Source organism: Protopterus annectens, chromosome 6.part0, assembly GCF_019279795.1.
Source record: "Protopterus annectens isolate FY-2018-M chromosome 6.part0, PAN1.0, whole genome shotgun sequence".
Lineage (NCBI taxonomy): Eukaryota > Metazoa > Chordata > Ceratodontiformes > Protopteridae > Protopterus > Protopterus annectens.
In genome coordinates this window covers 324,787,715-324,799,901 of record NC_056737.1, presented here as the reverse complement: position 1 = coordinate 324,799,901, position 12,187 = coordinate 324,787,715, and the positions used below count along the sequence as shown (strand labels likewise).

Genomic DNA, 12,187 nt, shown 5'->3' with positions numbered 1-12,187 from the left:
GTGATGTGACCCTTACCCATATTGTCACATATGGTCTCTGTCACTTCAAGTAATACAATGTTGGCACTTCATCGTATATTGTATAACTAAAGAATATGGCAACCTTTCTTTTTGTTTACTTTATTTCCCATTTAAAATAACCATCAATTAAGAGCATTAATCACAATACTTCATCCAAAGATACAACAAATACTTCCAATTTAAAAATATCTGCAATCTAAATTTCTACATCAAATCCTAATTATATGAAAGTTTTTAAGAATATAAAACAGTGTTATGAGCAGGTAGCTCTGCTATAATACATCTCAAGTTTGAGCATGCTAATTTCAGGGTAGAGTAGATATATACAGTACTGGTTTAGTGTCCCTGAAGTTACAGCATAGAAGTGGTCAGGCTTGAAACTGGCCTAAATTCAGAAATCGATTTGGCATTGTGACTTTTGGAAAAGAATGATGTAAGCATGATATGTGAAAAAATATTTCTGGCTTTGTCAGTCATGTACAATTTGTGAGAGAGGAATGGCTCAGTAATATACAAGTGTTATACTACTACTACTGAATTACTCTGGTCTTTTCCTAACAGATGGTAATGACTCCGTTTTACATTACACCTGCATCACAAATGTAATGAATGTCTACTTAACAGGTAATGTGCAGCAATTATCGCCTCTGTCTGAGCATGCAGAACCTTGCAGTAATGAAATGCAAGCCATTATCACATTATTAAATTTACAATATGTGCAGTTACAGTGCAACACTAACTCATTATCACTTGTCAGGTAAAGCTATCAGTGGGTGCCACTGTTATTTAATTTATGAAAAGTTGTTACCACACTGATGAATCCTCATGCCAGATTTTGGTTTCCGACAATGTGGAGTCATGCAGAAGTCACCCCCCCCCCCCAATACACTTTCTTTTCTTTTTCCCATTGTTTCCATTGTAAGATGCAGAATAAGTATCCATTGTGGTTATATAGTTCATATTTTTTGTGAATTACTGCAACTGAACATTGTATCGTATAATTGTGTAATACAGGAAACTCTCAGTATACAGTATTCTGCTGTGTTGCTTTCCAACTACCTCTGTGCAGGTAAGTAACATCATACTGTTCTACACTGTTGTGTTTTTCAGATTTAATATCAAGTGTATGGCCACACGCCCCTCACTGAAGATGCCATCTGTTCAGGAGAAATCAAGCAACATTTACTTGTTGGGTGAGGAGACGGACTCTGATGATAGTAGCAGTGGTTCAGATATGGATGTGGACCTCCTAACACAACGTAATGCAAACCAGGGTGAAGACAAAGATTACGACACAGACAATAAGATTCCACTGGCACGTCTCCGTGAGAAGGCCATTGTGACTGATAAGGATGATGCCCCTGTCCCAGGGATTCCAGAGGGACCACTGGGATGCGCCACAGCACACCAGACAACTGATGGTGAGGATGAGGTACCACTTGCACTCCTAAGTAATGCTGGTGCACACACCAGCAGTCATAAAGTTCAATCTGATTTTTGACACACAGGATGAATTGCCTCTATCTGTGTTAAAGAATGGGCATGGTATCACTGACAGATCTATGAAGTCCTCCACAGTCCAGGCCAATTCAAGTGCTGACAAAGATGAGGATGTGCCTCTTACCTCTTAAGGTTCAGAGCAGTCCAGAGTATGTGGATTGGGATGGAGAAAATCCACTACATCCGAGTTGAAGTAGCTCCTTGTCAAGCAGGGACATGATGGTTCCTCAGTGTGGAATGTCCTACTACTTCACTCACAAGTCTATGCAATACAGTTGGTTCTGCCAATGATCATAAAGCACCATCTATGAACTATACAGGACACTCCATTCCAAAGTGCACCAGGTGACCCACTAAGGTTCACTGAGCATACCCAACACATAAGATCATGTAAGAAAAATGCCTGACAGCAGTACACATTGATGACTTTGTAGGTCCAGTAGGCCCTGTAACCAACTTGGACTCATATAGCACAGAGATGGACGACTTCATGAACTTAATGTTCCCAGAAGAGCTGTACTTCCTTATTGCCAATGAAACTAATTGTTATGCTACATATAGAGGCAGGCCACAACAGGCAAGGCTGATAAGAGGTGAAGTCCTGTTTGTCCTAGAGATATATGTACATTTCTTTTTATCAGAATACATGTCTATTGTACATGTTCCAAAATACAGGCAGTACTGGGAAACACACCATGTATATGGTCACTTCCCAAAAGCTGAGTACATGACCAGAGAGAGGGAAATGTTTGAAAAAAATTCAGCAGCATTTCCACTGCAATGACAATTGCCTGAGCCTAGCACAGGGCTCTGCGGGTCATGACAAGCTACATCATGTACGGTCAATAGTAGATGCAGTACTTCACGCACTCAGGAAACAGCACAATGTGCATCATTTGGCAGTAGTAGATGAAGCTATGGTTTGCTTCCATAGACGCTTGACATTTAGACAGTTTATGCCTCGTAAGCCAGAGAGGTATGGCATTAAAGTATAGGTGCTGGCAGACTTTCACAATGGGTGCATACGTGAATTCCAGGTATACACTGGAAAGACAGAGCAGAATAAAGAAGTTGGACTGGCACACTGAGTTGTGGTTGACTTAACTAGGGGACTGATTAGCAAGAAGCATCACATTTACTTTTGATATCTTCTTTACCTATGTCCCTTTGGCACAGCAATTGCTGCAAGATGATCTATACTGCTGTGGAACCATGTGCACTAATATGTCAGGATGGCCTCTAAAATTCAACAGGCAGGCCATTGTTAAAGCACCTCAAGGGTACTGCAAGCAGATGCAGAATGGCCCACTGCTGGCTACTGAATGGAAGGACAGCAACTCAATATTTCTGTTGTCAACTAACAGTAACACAACCATGCCAGTCTCCAGCACAAGCAGGAGAAAGCATGATGGAACAAAGGCACTGGTGCTATATCCACCAGTTGTAAACATGTACAACACTTACATAAATCAGGTGGACCGAGACAATCAGCTCAGGACACAGTATCCAACTGCAAGAAAGTCCCGCAAATGGTGGCTGTACCTTTTCTGGTTCTTATGGGATGTGGCCACAGTGAATGCTTTCATTATATTTCGTGAAAGTAACAGCCACCAGCAAGTGTCATGATCTGGACGTTATTATGACAACACAGTTACAGTTTTAAAGGAACCTAGATATGCATCTCCTTGCCAGTTACAAGAAGACAAAAACATGCACAGAGATTACTGTCGCAGAGGTCATGAGCCGATCTGACCATGGCTCACACTTTCCACTGAAATAATGGAAATCAAGATGCAAAACCTGTGCCAAAATGCGCATAACTATCATGGTGATGCCCAAATTACAAGATCAACCTGTGTGTTGAATGCTACAATGAGCACCACGGCCATAAAGGTCTTGCAGATTGCTGACAGCAGAAAAGGTACATTATGCAATGTACAATAGAAATAAAGGTATGTAGTCATAGCTAACCACCATGAATCTTAGGATCATCCAGGATGGAATTAGGGTACTTGGAAGACTTCAGCTCAGTCCCATTGTGCTGCTTTCCTGGATATGCATGGCTTCAAGGATACCCCTGTGATGCCTTTTATCCTTTTCTGAAATGACACACGAAAAAGAAAAAGCATAAGCAAGTCTTCTTTTTTCATGTACCCTCTGTGTAGCTTTCCTGTCACTTTCCCTCCATTCAGGTAAAGTAAAAGTATTTAGGCAAAGGCATCACACTAAGTCAATTCCCACCTTTGATTCATTATGCCATTGCTGAAAAGACACATGGAAATGGAAAAAGCAGAAGTAAGGCGGACTACTGACACTGAAGGAAGTCATGAGACAGTGTTGGTCTCAACAGTTTGAGTGGGTACCCAGCACAGGTATGGGACACTTCAGATGCCCTTCAGTGCCACAGAAGCCCCATGCCTGTCCTGGGTTCATTAGTGGAGTGGCGGTCCTGTACCTGCTTTCTCTCTTTACATGTGTCCTTTCTGTAGCCCCTTGTCAGTATCCGTTCATGCAGTATTTTGGCTAGAGCATGAATGCATCTGTTTACAGTGATTGTACCCATTGCCATTCTGACAGTGTGTCAGCTGGTGTTTTCCTGGTTGGTAGGTGTGTACCTCTGCAACATTATTGCAAATAATGAACCTTATCAAAAGAATAACGCACTGTGGATAGGAGATCACCAAGATATTTGTTTTCTGTATGGTCTTACAAATGGTTTACCTGAAAATGAACTCAGGCTGCATTGTTGTTCCTGTGGTGGAAGTAAGCAGACAGCATTTTCTCAGCTGCTCCAAAGTGAACGGGTTAACAATAGTCTCAAAACCTTTTGCATGAAAATTGCAATCTTTACTTTGGCAGAATCCAACAAAATCAAGCCCTTCACCCTCCAATACAAAACAACCAGTCTCAAATTTTATCTCCAAGCAAATTATTAAGACACAAAGTATACATGCATAATGTGTACAAAGAAAAAATGTAATGGTTTATTTTTCTCTTTTATATCTGCATGTTACTATGCAGTACGTGATGTTAATTAAGATATTTAAAAAAATAAAATTCCAGGCTTTATCCTCACTCGACACAAACTGTTGCAAAAAGTCTGAGCATGTCTCAGACATTTTCTCTCAACCTTCAATTTGTTGTCTGTTCAACATCTCAGTATTTCACAATCAACAAATGTAAACAGTTCAATGCATCATATATAAGCAGTTAGCAGTCCAATCAAGCATTGCCAATCATGCTTTACAAACTCAACACAGCGTCCACTTCTTTAACCTATAATCAAATCATCCCAGAATCGTCACATTTATTATGTCAGGGCACCATTTACCATTCATTCTTAGTACACTTACCCTTTTCAAAAATCCTCATTACTTTTCATGCCATTTCAAAAATGTAGAATACTGTCACAACCAATCAATACTGCTTTAATTTGAAACTTTGCTTCTTAAAAATTACACCTAAATCTTTTTTACGTTTCAAATAAAGACAACCAACCAACCAACCACATCAAGCACTGTGAAAATGTATCAGCTTACTTTTTTCACTCTACGCCTGGGGGATTCTAGATGCAACTAGTGAAGTGGAGCCTGCAATAATGGCATAGCAGTGGTGTGCGCTACCATGCATACATGCACGCACACATGCCAACCTTAGTTATTTTGAGTTGCTAAACTACCCACTTTAAGTCTCTTAGGTGGCACTATCACAATGGGCCTTACTTTTCCAGCATCTAGGATGGGTGAAAACTCTCTCCCACTCTATCAAACTTCTCTAGCATCGTAACTTGCTACTTAAACCAAAGTTCCATCCTTCTGTCCCATGGAGCTGGCTTTAAATAGGAATGGGACACTGGTTTGGTGGACAGTGAGACAGAAGCACAAGAAAAAAAAACTAATGAAAAAAGAAAGGTGTGCTACACAGAGGTAATAATCTTTTTTTCGAGGTGTAGTGATTCTGGAAGGGGTTGCCTCCCAAAAGGGAGGAAAAGTGCAAATGCCATTTTCACCATCTGCATCTCGAAAATAGCATTTTCACAGCTGCTTCAACATTCTCACCCAGCACCACTTTACTTCTCAGACACTCAGTTCATGTAATGTACCACTTTTAGTTGTGGAACTATGCATACATAATCTATGTTACATTCATTTTGTGTGGTCATTAAATTTAGATACTGACAACTCTCATATCAATGTACTATGCATATGTTCACTAGCTAAATTTATGTGTACATATGATTTAAAGATAACTGTAAAATGATTAACTATACTATACTTTAAATTATACAATTTCATATGATGACTGGAGGTTAGCGAGGCATTAAAGCAGTTTATTATTGCTCAGTTTTACTGTGAAATTTCAGTCTACATAAGGTTTATTCTGATGTATAATATTCCACTCTTAAAACAAGTCTGTTCTCAAGTTTACCACTGCAAATAGACATAGATAGCTTCAAAGGATAGATAAGGCTAAGAAAAAAACTGCTTGCAGCAAAGAAGGGGGCTGGTGGTGGAAACAGCTACCCAATAATCCCACTGTAAACAGGACTAACAGAGGGGGAGTATAATGAATCCTGCGTGAGGAATATTCACAATAGAGATCAGAACTATTCTGCTGAAGAACTGTGGAAAAATTACAATGGAAAATTATCATTAGCAAACACAAAAAGGCACAACACTCTGGATGTGAATTTCAAATCTGGCACACAAATTGGCTTTATAAACTGAAAAAAAAAATGCATGTTAGTATACGACTCTAAACAGATTTATGGAGTACAAGTCATTACATGTTACAAGAAAAGCACAATATTAATAACATGCACAGTGTAACTCACTACTACTTTTGTCATACTCCAGGACTATAATTAGAATTTTAAAGAAAAAGTGGCAAAGTGCTGTAGAATTTCCATTATAAACTGACCTGTGGAAACTGGCCTCAATAGCAAGACTCTCCTGGCACAGTGGTTTCATGAGTCGCTGTCTTAGGGATCGCTTTTCCTTCAACACACTTTCTAGGTGGCTATTCATTTCCTGTAGGATCTGTAACTTTTTCTCTAGAAAGCAAATAACACAAAGATGGAGGTTATCATAACAGGGCTATTACTTAAGCCCCTTACAGTGATTTTCTAATCCCCAATTGGCTTTTTTATTTACAAGCTGAGCAACTGTTAAGTCCATTTTAAACAAAGGGACTTAAAAGTCTTCACACTAAAGACAAGATCAAGTATTCATTAAAACATATACTAAAGACAAGATCAAATATTCATTAAAACACATAATTTATAACTCCATGGTAATAACAATTTACAACTTTTATGAATACAGAGATTACCAGCAACTGTAATTCATTCTTCAAGTACACACCTCCTTCAGTGGCACAGACAATGCATACACAGACAATTAAGACTCTGCTATATTTGAAGCCAGTGAATTAGTCAATTTCTTACTATGGGCTTCCATTTTTGAAGGGTCATCCAAACTTCATACCAAAAGGTCTCTTTTACCTACTGCCCACAATAGGATAAGTCTCCCCATTTATGAATTGCTTTTGCACCTTTCTCCTGTCTCTTTTTAAGCACAAATCCACCCTCTTATCCCTTTGGTCTCCTGCAACAACAGCATTTCTCCTGTAACATATTTAGCCCAGGAGCGTCCTTAGCTCAACTGGTGCCCTAGGCAAAAGAGCTCCAGGGCACCCCCACCACACCACCTGGTGCCCCCATCCTGGTCTACTTTCACCAAACAAATACTGGTAAAGCGCCCCTGCTAGAGAGGTGCCCTAGGCGGCCGCCTAGTTGGCCTATACCTAAGGCCGGCTATGAGCCCAAAGTTAAAGAAATATCAATTTCATCTTAATTTGTCCATTTCCTATCAAAGGCAGCAACAGACAGCCAACTTCACCTTTTTTTTTTTTTTTTTTCAAATGACATATTGCTTTACTTTGCAAAATGTGTTTTAAACTACATGGACACCAAAGAGTCACTAGCCCGGACTAGATGCCAGAAAGCTGTTAAAAGCATGCAATACCTGGTTTTGAAAAGTGACAATGGTTAGTTGCAAAAGATTGTACAGGTTTAACCATGTGAATGAGAGACAGCCTCGTACCTTAGGTGATACTGTTGGGGTGGGGAGGTAATTTGTTATGAACTGCAATCAAGACATTGCAAAAACCTGCAATTTAAATAGGATTTGTGGAATAAGTACATTATATATGGCACAAATCAGTGTGTATCCATGAAAAAGAAACACAGATACTCTCTTGACACATTATAGGAAGATACTAATTCATAACGCTGCAAACAAATCAATTCATTAGGACAAAACAAACAAAATAATGTCTAAACCATTCCATATGGGAATAAAGCTACAAATCACACTGTGGAAAGCTATGAAAAATAAAATTTATTAAATATGGTAGACTCACATCAGGCCATTTGGGGATGCAACTGTAAATGATGCAAAGAGTTAGTAGAATAAAATATTACTACATAATGAAATAATGAATTACATTTTCCCAGTATCTGGGTGGACTTCTCATTTAAATACATTGAGAATGTTATGTACTCCATATTTTTTGTACATAGCTTGATACCCTTTCCAGATTTAGATTTATAGAATTCCATTTTTATTTAAAACAATTTTATCTGATTTCATCTTTATAATTACATTCAAAAAAGTCACTTAATGCATGCACACACATGCATTAGGATAGAGACACACACACACACACAGCTTTCCATCCACAGTCTTCACATTTCCATTTTCCAGGTTTTCCAAATCAGTATTTTAAATGCTGAATGTACCACTTCTTAGGGCTTATAGATTTTAAGTCGTATGAAGGCTATGTCATGGAGCTTTGGGAGGAGAGATTTGGTTTCTTGTGTGCTTCTAGTTAGCAAACAGGAAAAGGAAGGTGGTGATGTATAATTTTACAGTTCATTTACCATGCAAGAAAAATCACAGTTCTGAAGAGCAATTCTTTCAGTAACGTGCACTACAGAAAACCCATGGCATGACACTTCAAGATATTAAATGACAATTACAGTACTACGCATTAAGTTCCAGGTTTAACATTCTAGCTGCACCTCAGTACTTATTACCACCCTTTAATCTCAATTTCTGTTAGATCAGGTTTTCACACTTAATTCTGGAACACAACTTGCTCTCTAATTCTGCCAGTGCTCTCCATTCTCCTCTCCACTGGTCTGCAGTCTTCAACTCAAAGGGCTGAGGGCATTTACCTAAAGGTGGATACTGTGGTACAGGACACCTGACCGAGAACCCAGTCAGTGCAAAACGATGCACTAGATTCAGTCAAATGGCATTCTTCTGAAGTTAACACTGGTGACTCAAGTCCTAATCACTGAAAAGCACTACAGTGCTGCTTATAGAGTTTGAGATCATATGAGCATGCTGAAGCAGAAACAGGCAGTACTGTATACTAGCAACTGCTTCTCTTCCTCCATTTGTGTAAGGTTGGAGTCCATATATATAAGCAAAGGGGTGTGGGGTACAGTCTCCTACATGGGAGACTCGGGAAGCAACCCTGCAAGAATGCTTTTCTGCCTTTGTGAGGTCTCCGATATTAGGCAATGTGTGTTGTCATTTTACTGTGTGTGATGTTTGGGCAGTATGTTTGTTTCACCACTTTTTTTTTTTTGGTGATTTGACCATCAGAGCTTGCATTGTCCATGGCTGTCTGGTAGTCGGGTTACAATAAACTGCCACCAGGCTACCTGCCCTATAGTGTCCTACAGCCTAATGTCTGGGGGGGAGGGTGGGGGGAGTGACTTCTAGAAAATTAAGAGCGCTGCTTAATACTCTACAGCCAGCACATTCAAAAACTGAACCTGACTGACAGACCGAAGCTTAGACCCCGACAATTTTAATTCCTTCAATTTCCACGTGCATATTACCATACTCTGAAAGTTACATAACCATACCAAAGCTTCTAGTGGATCACTTGATGAGTAAAATGCCTGGACCTAGTGGGTCTTGTCAAGTCTGCATGGCAAGGCTTCGCAGTCCCATCAAAGGGACGAGAGGAAGGAAGAGAAAATATTTAAAGCAATATAAATACATGATACTCATTGTATCTCCCCTTCTCTCAGAGATTGATTAAATAGCTTCAAGGAAGAATACACTTACATTTCTAGGATGTTTTATAATGTAAAGTCATTGCTTCATTCTTCTAGACTACGATCTTTATTCTTGTTTTAATGCCTTAACTCTTTCATAACCTTTTCCCCATTTCCCCACCCATCCAGCTATCTGTTCCTATCATCTCAACCTTTTCCAGTACCATCGCCCTTGCGATTGTGAAGTCATTTTGTAGCCAGCATGTGGGACTGAGTCATGTCCACTGCTTTCCTCTACTAGTTCCTTAACTCCTCTACTGTGATTCTATTTCTTCTATATATCTAACAAGATTTTTACTATTTTATTTCCTTCTACTAGCCATTTTTCTAATCTCTTGACTTTGCCTTCCTTACTATCTTGGCTGCCCTTTTTCTAGCCATAATACAGCCCTTCATCAAACTATACCCTCACTTTTTCCATTTATTTTGCCCTTTGCTTGGCAGCAAAAAAAACTTTCACAATTACTGTCACAAGAGCCCCCTTAACTGTTCTCCATGATTCAGCTACTCCATCTCACCATTCCCCTTTTTGGTATTGAGGTATGCATTTGCTGACATCCAGTTTCACAGTTTGGCCACCTACAGTTTACCTTCTGTTTTTGCTTTTACTTAATTCCAATCCCCAATTTGAAACATGCTGTTGCACAGTCACTATTAGCTAGACAGAAATTCACACAGATGCCTTCCAATTAAACTCTATACACACACCAGCACAAACATCTTTAATATTTTTTTTACCTGCCTGTCCTCAATTTCTGCACAAACTCTTCCTCAATAAATACTTTCATATTTCATTCTCTCTGCCCACCACAGAATCTGAGACACTGCAGTCTGTCACAAGTTGAAGCCTTCAATCACTACCACCACTTTTTTGGCTTCCACTTGCCAAAAGTGTCTCAGATAATCTCAGAGTTGTATGGCAGCATTCTGGGTTTATTAGTGTTGCCCAGGCACCTACCTCCCACCTCCCCCTTCATTCAATCTTTACAGCCAATTAACAAATTTCAGTGCATTTTCTCTCTCCCCTCTGCTTCATCCAATGTACTGCATTCAGTCCCTCATTTACAGAAACTGATATTCCTTCTCCTTTTTCTATCTTTCCTGAATACTTTAAAACCTGAAATCACCACATATCCAGTCCCTCATCATTTGTCCAGGTATCCACTAGTCAACACATTTTATCTCTTCTATGTTAACTTGCAGCTCTATTAGCCTTAGGTATTGTTCTGCCCTTTCTTCAGCTGATGCATTTTTCTCAACCCGTACTTTGAGTCCTTCCTCCCGTTTCATAATCCCCATTTATATTTCTCCATCTACAGCTGAATAAAAGGTACTGAGGACTTAAAAGTACCTTTCGATCTCCTCTTTTAGTGTTGTGGTCCCTTGAAGGCTGACATTAATAACATCTGCACTAGATAATTCCACATCCTCACAGATCTTTCGCAGTTCCACACTACCTGTAATTGTTGCCTGCCTCCCCCATTTCTTGCCCCAGATGATTTACATACTAAGCCTTACCTCCTTTGCAAAACACTTCTGACAAGGGTCCCATACTGCTTGGCTCACTACACTTCACAGCTAACACTATTGTCCTTGCCACAACTACTGTCAACCCAAGGCCATCGCCACATCAATGAGGCTTTTCTTCTTTTGCCTACTATCCCAGCTTAAACTACTAGAGACAAAGTCCTCTACCACTCTCAGAAGTCTTTCGTTTTGCTCTAGACTTTGCTTTCCCAGGGCTGCCACAGCTAACATTTCTTCAATGATCCTCCTCCCTAGCATGATGGCTCTGTTCTAGTATACATTCAAGCTCTCCTGTCCTGTGCTGGTGCTCTGACTCGTCATTTTCTTCCCACTCCTTCCCTTACTTAGTTTCTTTCCATCTGCTCCACTCCTGTGCAGCTGCTGCTTTTGACCCTTTTCAATCCCCCCTCCCCCCATCATTTCCATCCTGCTGACTTGTTCATATGCTTTCCTTGCTTGCCTGCTGCTTTCCTTAAAAATTTTCCAACCTATTACAACCTCTATCCTGAAGTAATCCCCCCACTACCTCAGATGATGCCTTATTTCCCCATCCTCCATATTTAATTTTACCACTCACATCCTTCCTGTCCTGTGACCAATGCCACTGCATTCTTGAACTGATCTTTTCAATCCTGTTATCTACCCAAATTTCTAAACTTGCCACTGCAATCCTCTCTCCAGCCGGCTCCATATCCCCAACCTCTCCACAAATCTCAACTGGAGTCCTGCTCCACATTTGCATGGCTTACCAATCATCTCCTCTATGCTCTCTTCCAATACTTCACCTTTATCCATCTGTGGCATTCCCTGATGTCATCTGTAACTGCCCAGCCTCCTTATCCCCTCTCTCTAGTAAAAGATGTAACCTAAAGTATGAGTGTTTATACTCCAAAAGCATTTTAGGTCTGTTATGCAGAACTACTAAGAGTGGTTTTCTTGATTAAACTAAAACAGATCCCTAAGAACAAACTTAAAACAAAATGCATCTCCCACACCTTTCTA

General features: G+C 39.9%; 1 protein-coding gene across 2 annotated transcripts in view; it reads right to left on the bottom strand.

The window, feature by feature from the left end:
• The window catches only part of HAUS2 (HAUS augmin like complex subunit 2), a 329,909-nt gene that overhangs the window by 234,490 nt on the left and 83,232 nt on the right, over window positions 1–12,187 (bottom strand). For both annotated transcript variants that reach the window (XM_044074083.1, XM_044074084.1), the window contains exon 5: window positions 6,442–6,574. In XM_044074083.1, coding sequence (XP_043930018.1) covers window positions 6,442–6,574 — 133 coding nt within the window. The remainder of the gene's footprint in view (window positions 1–6,441; window positions 6,575–12,187) is intronic.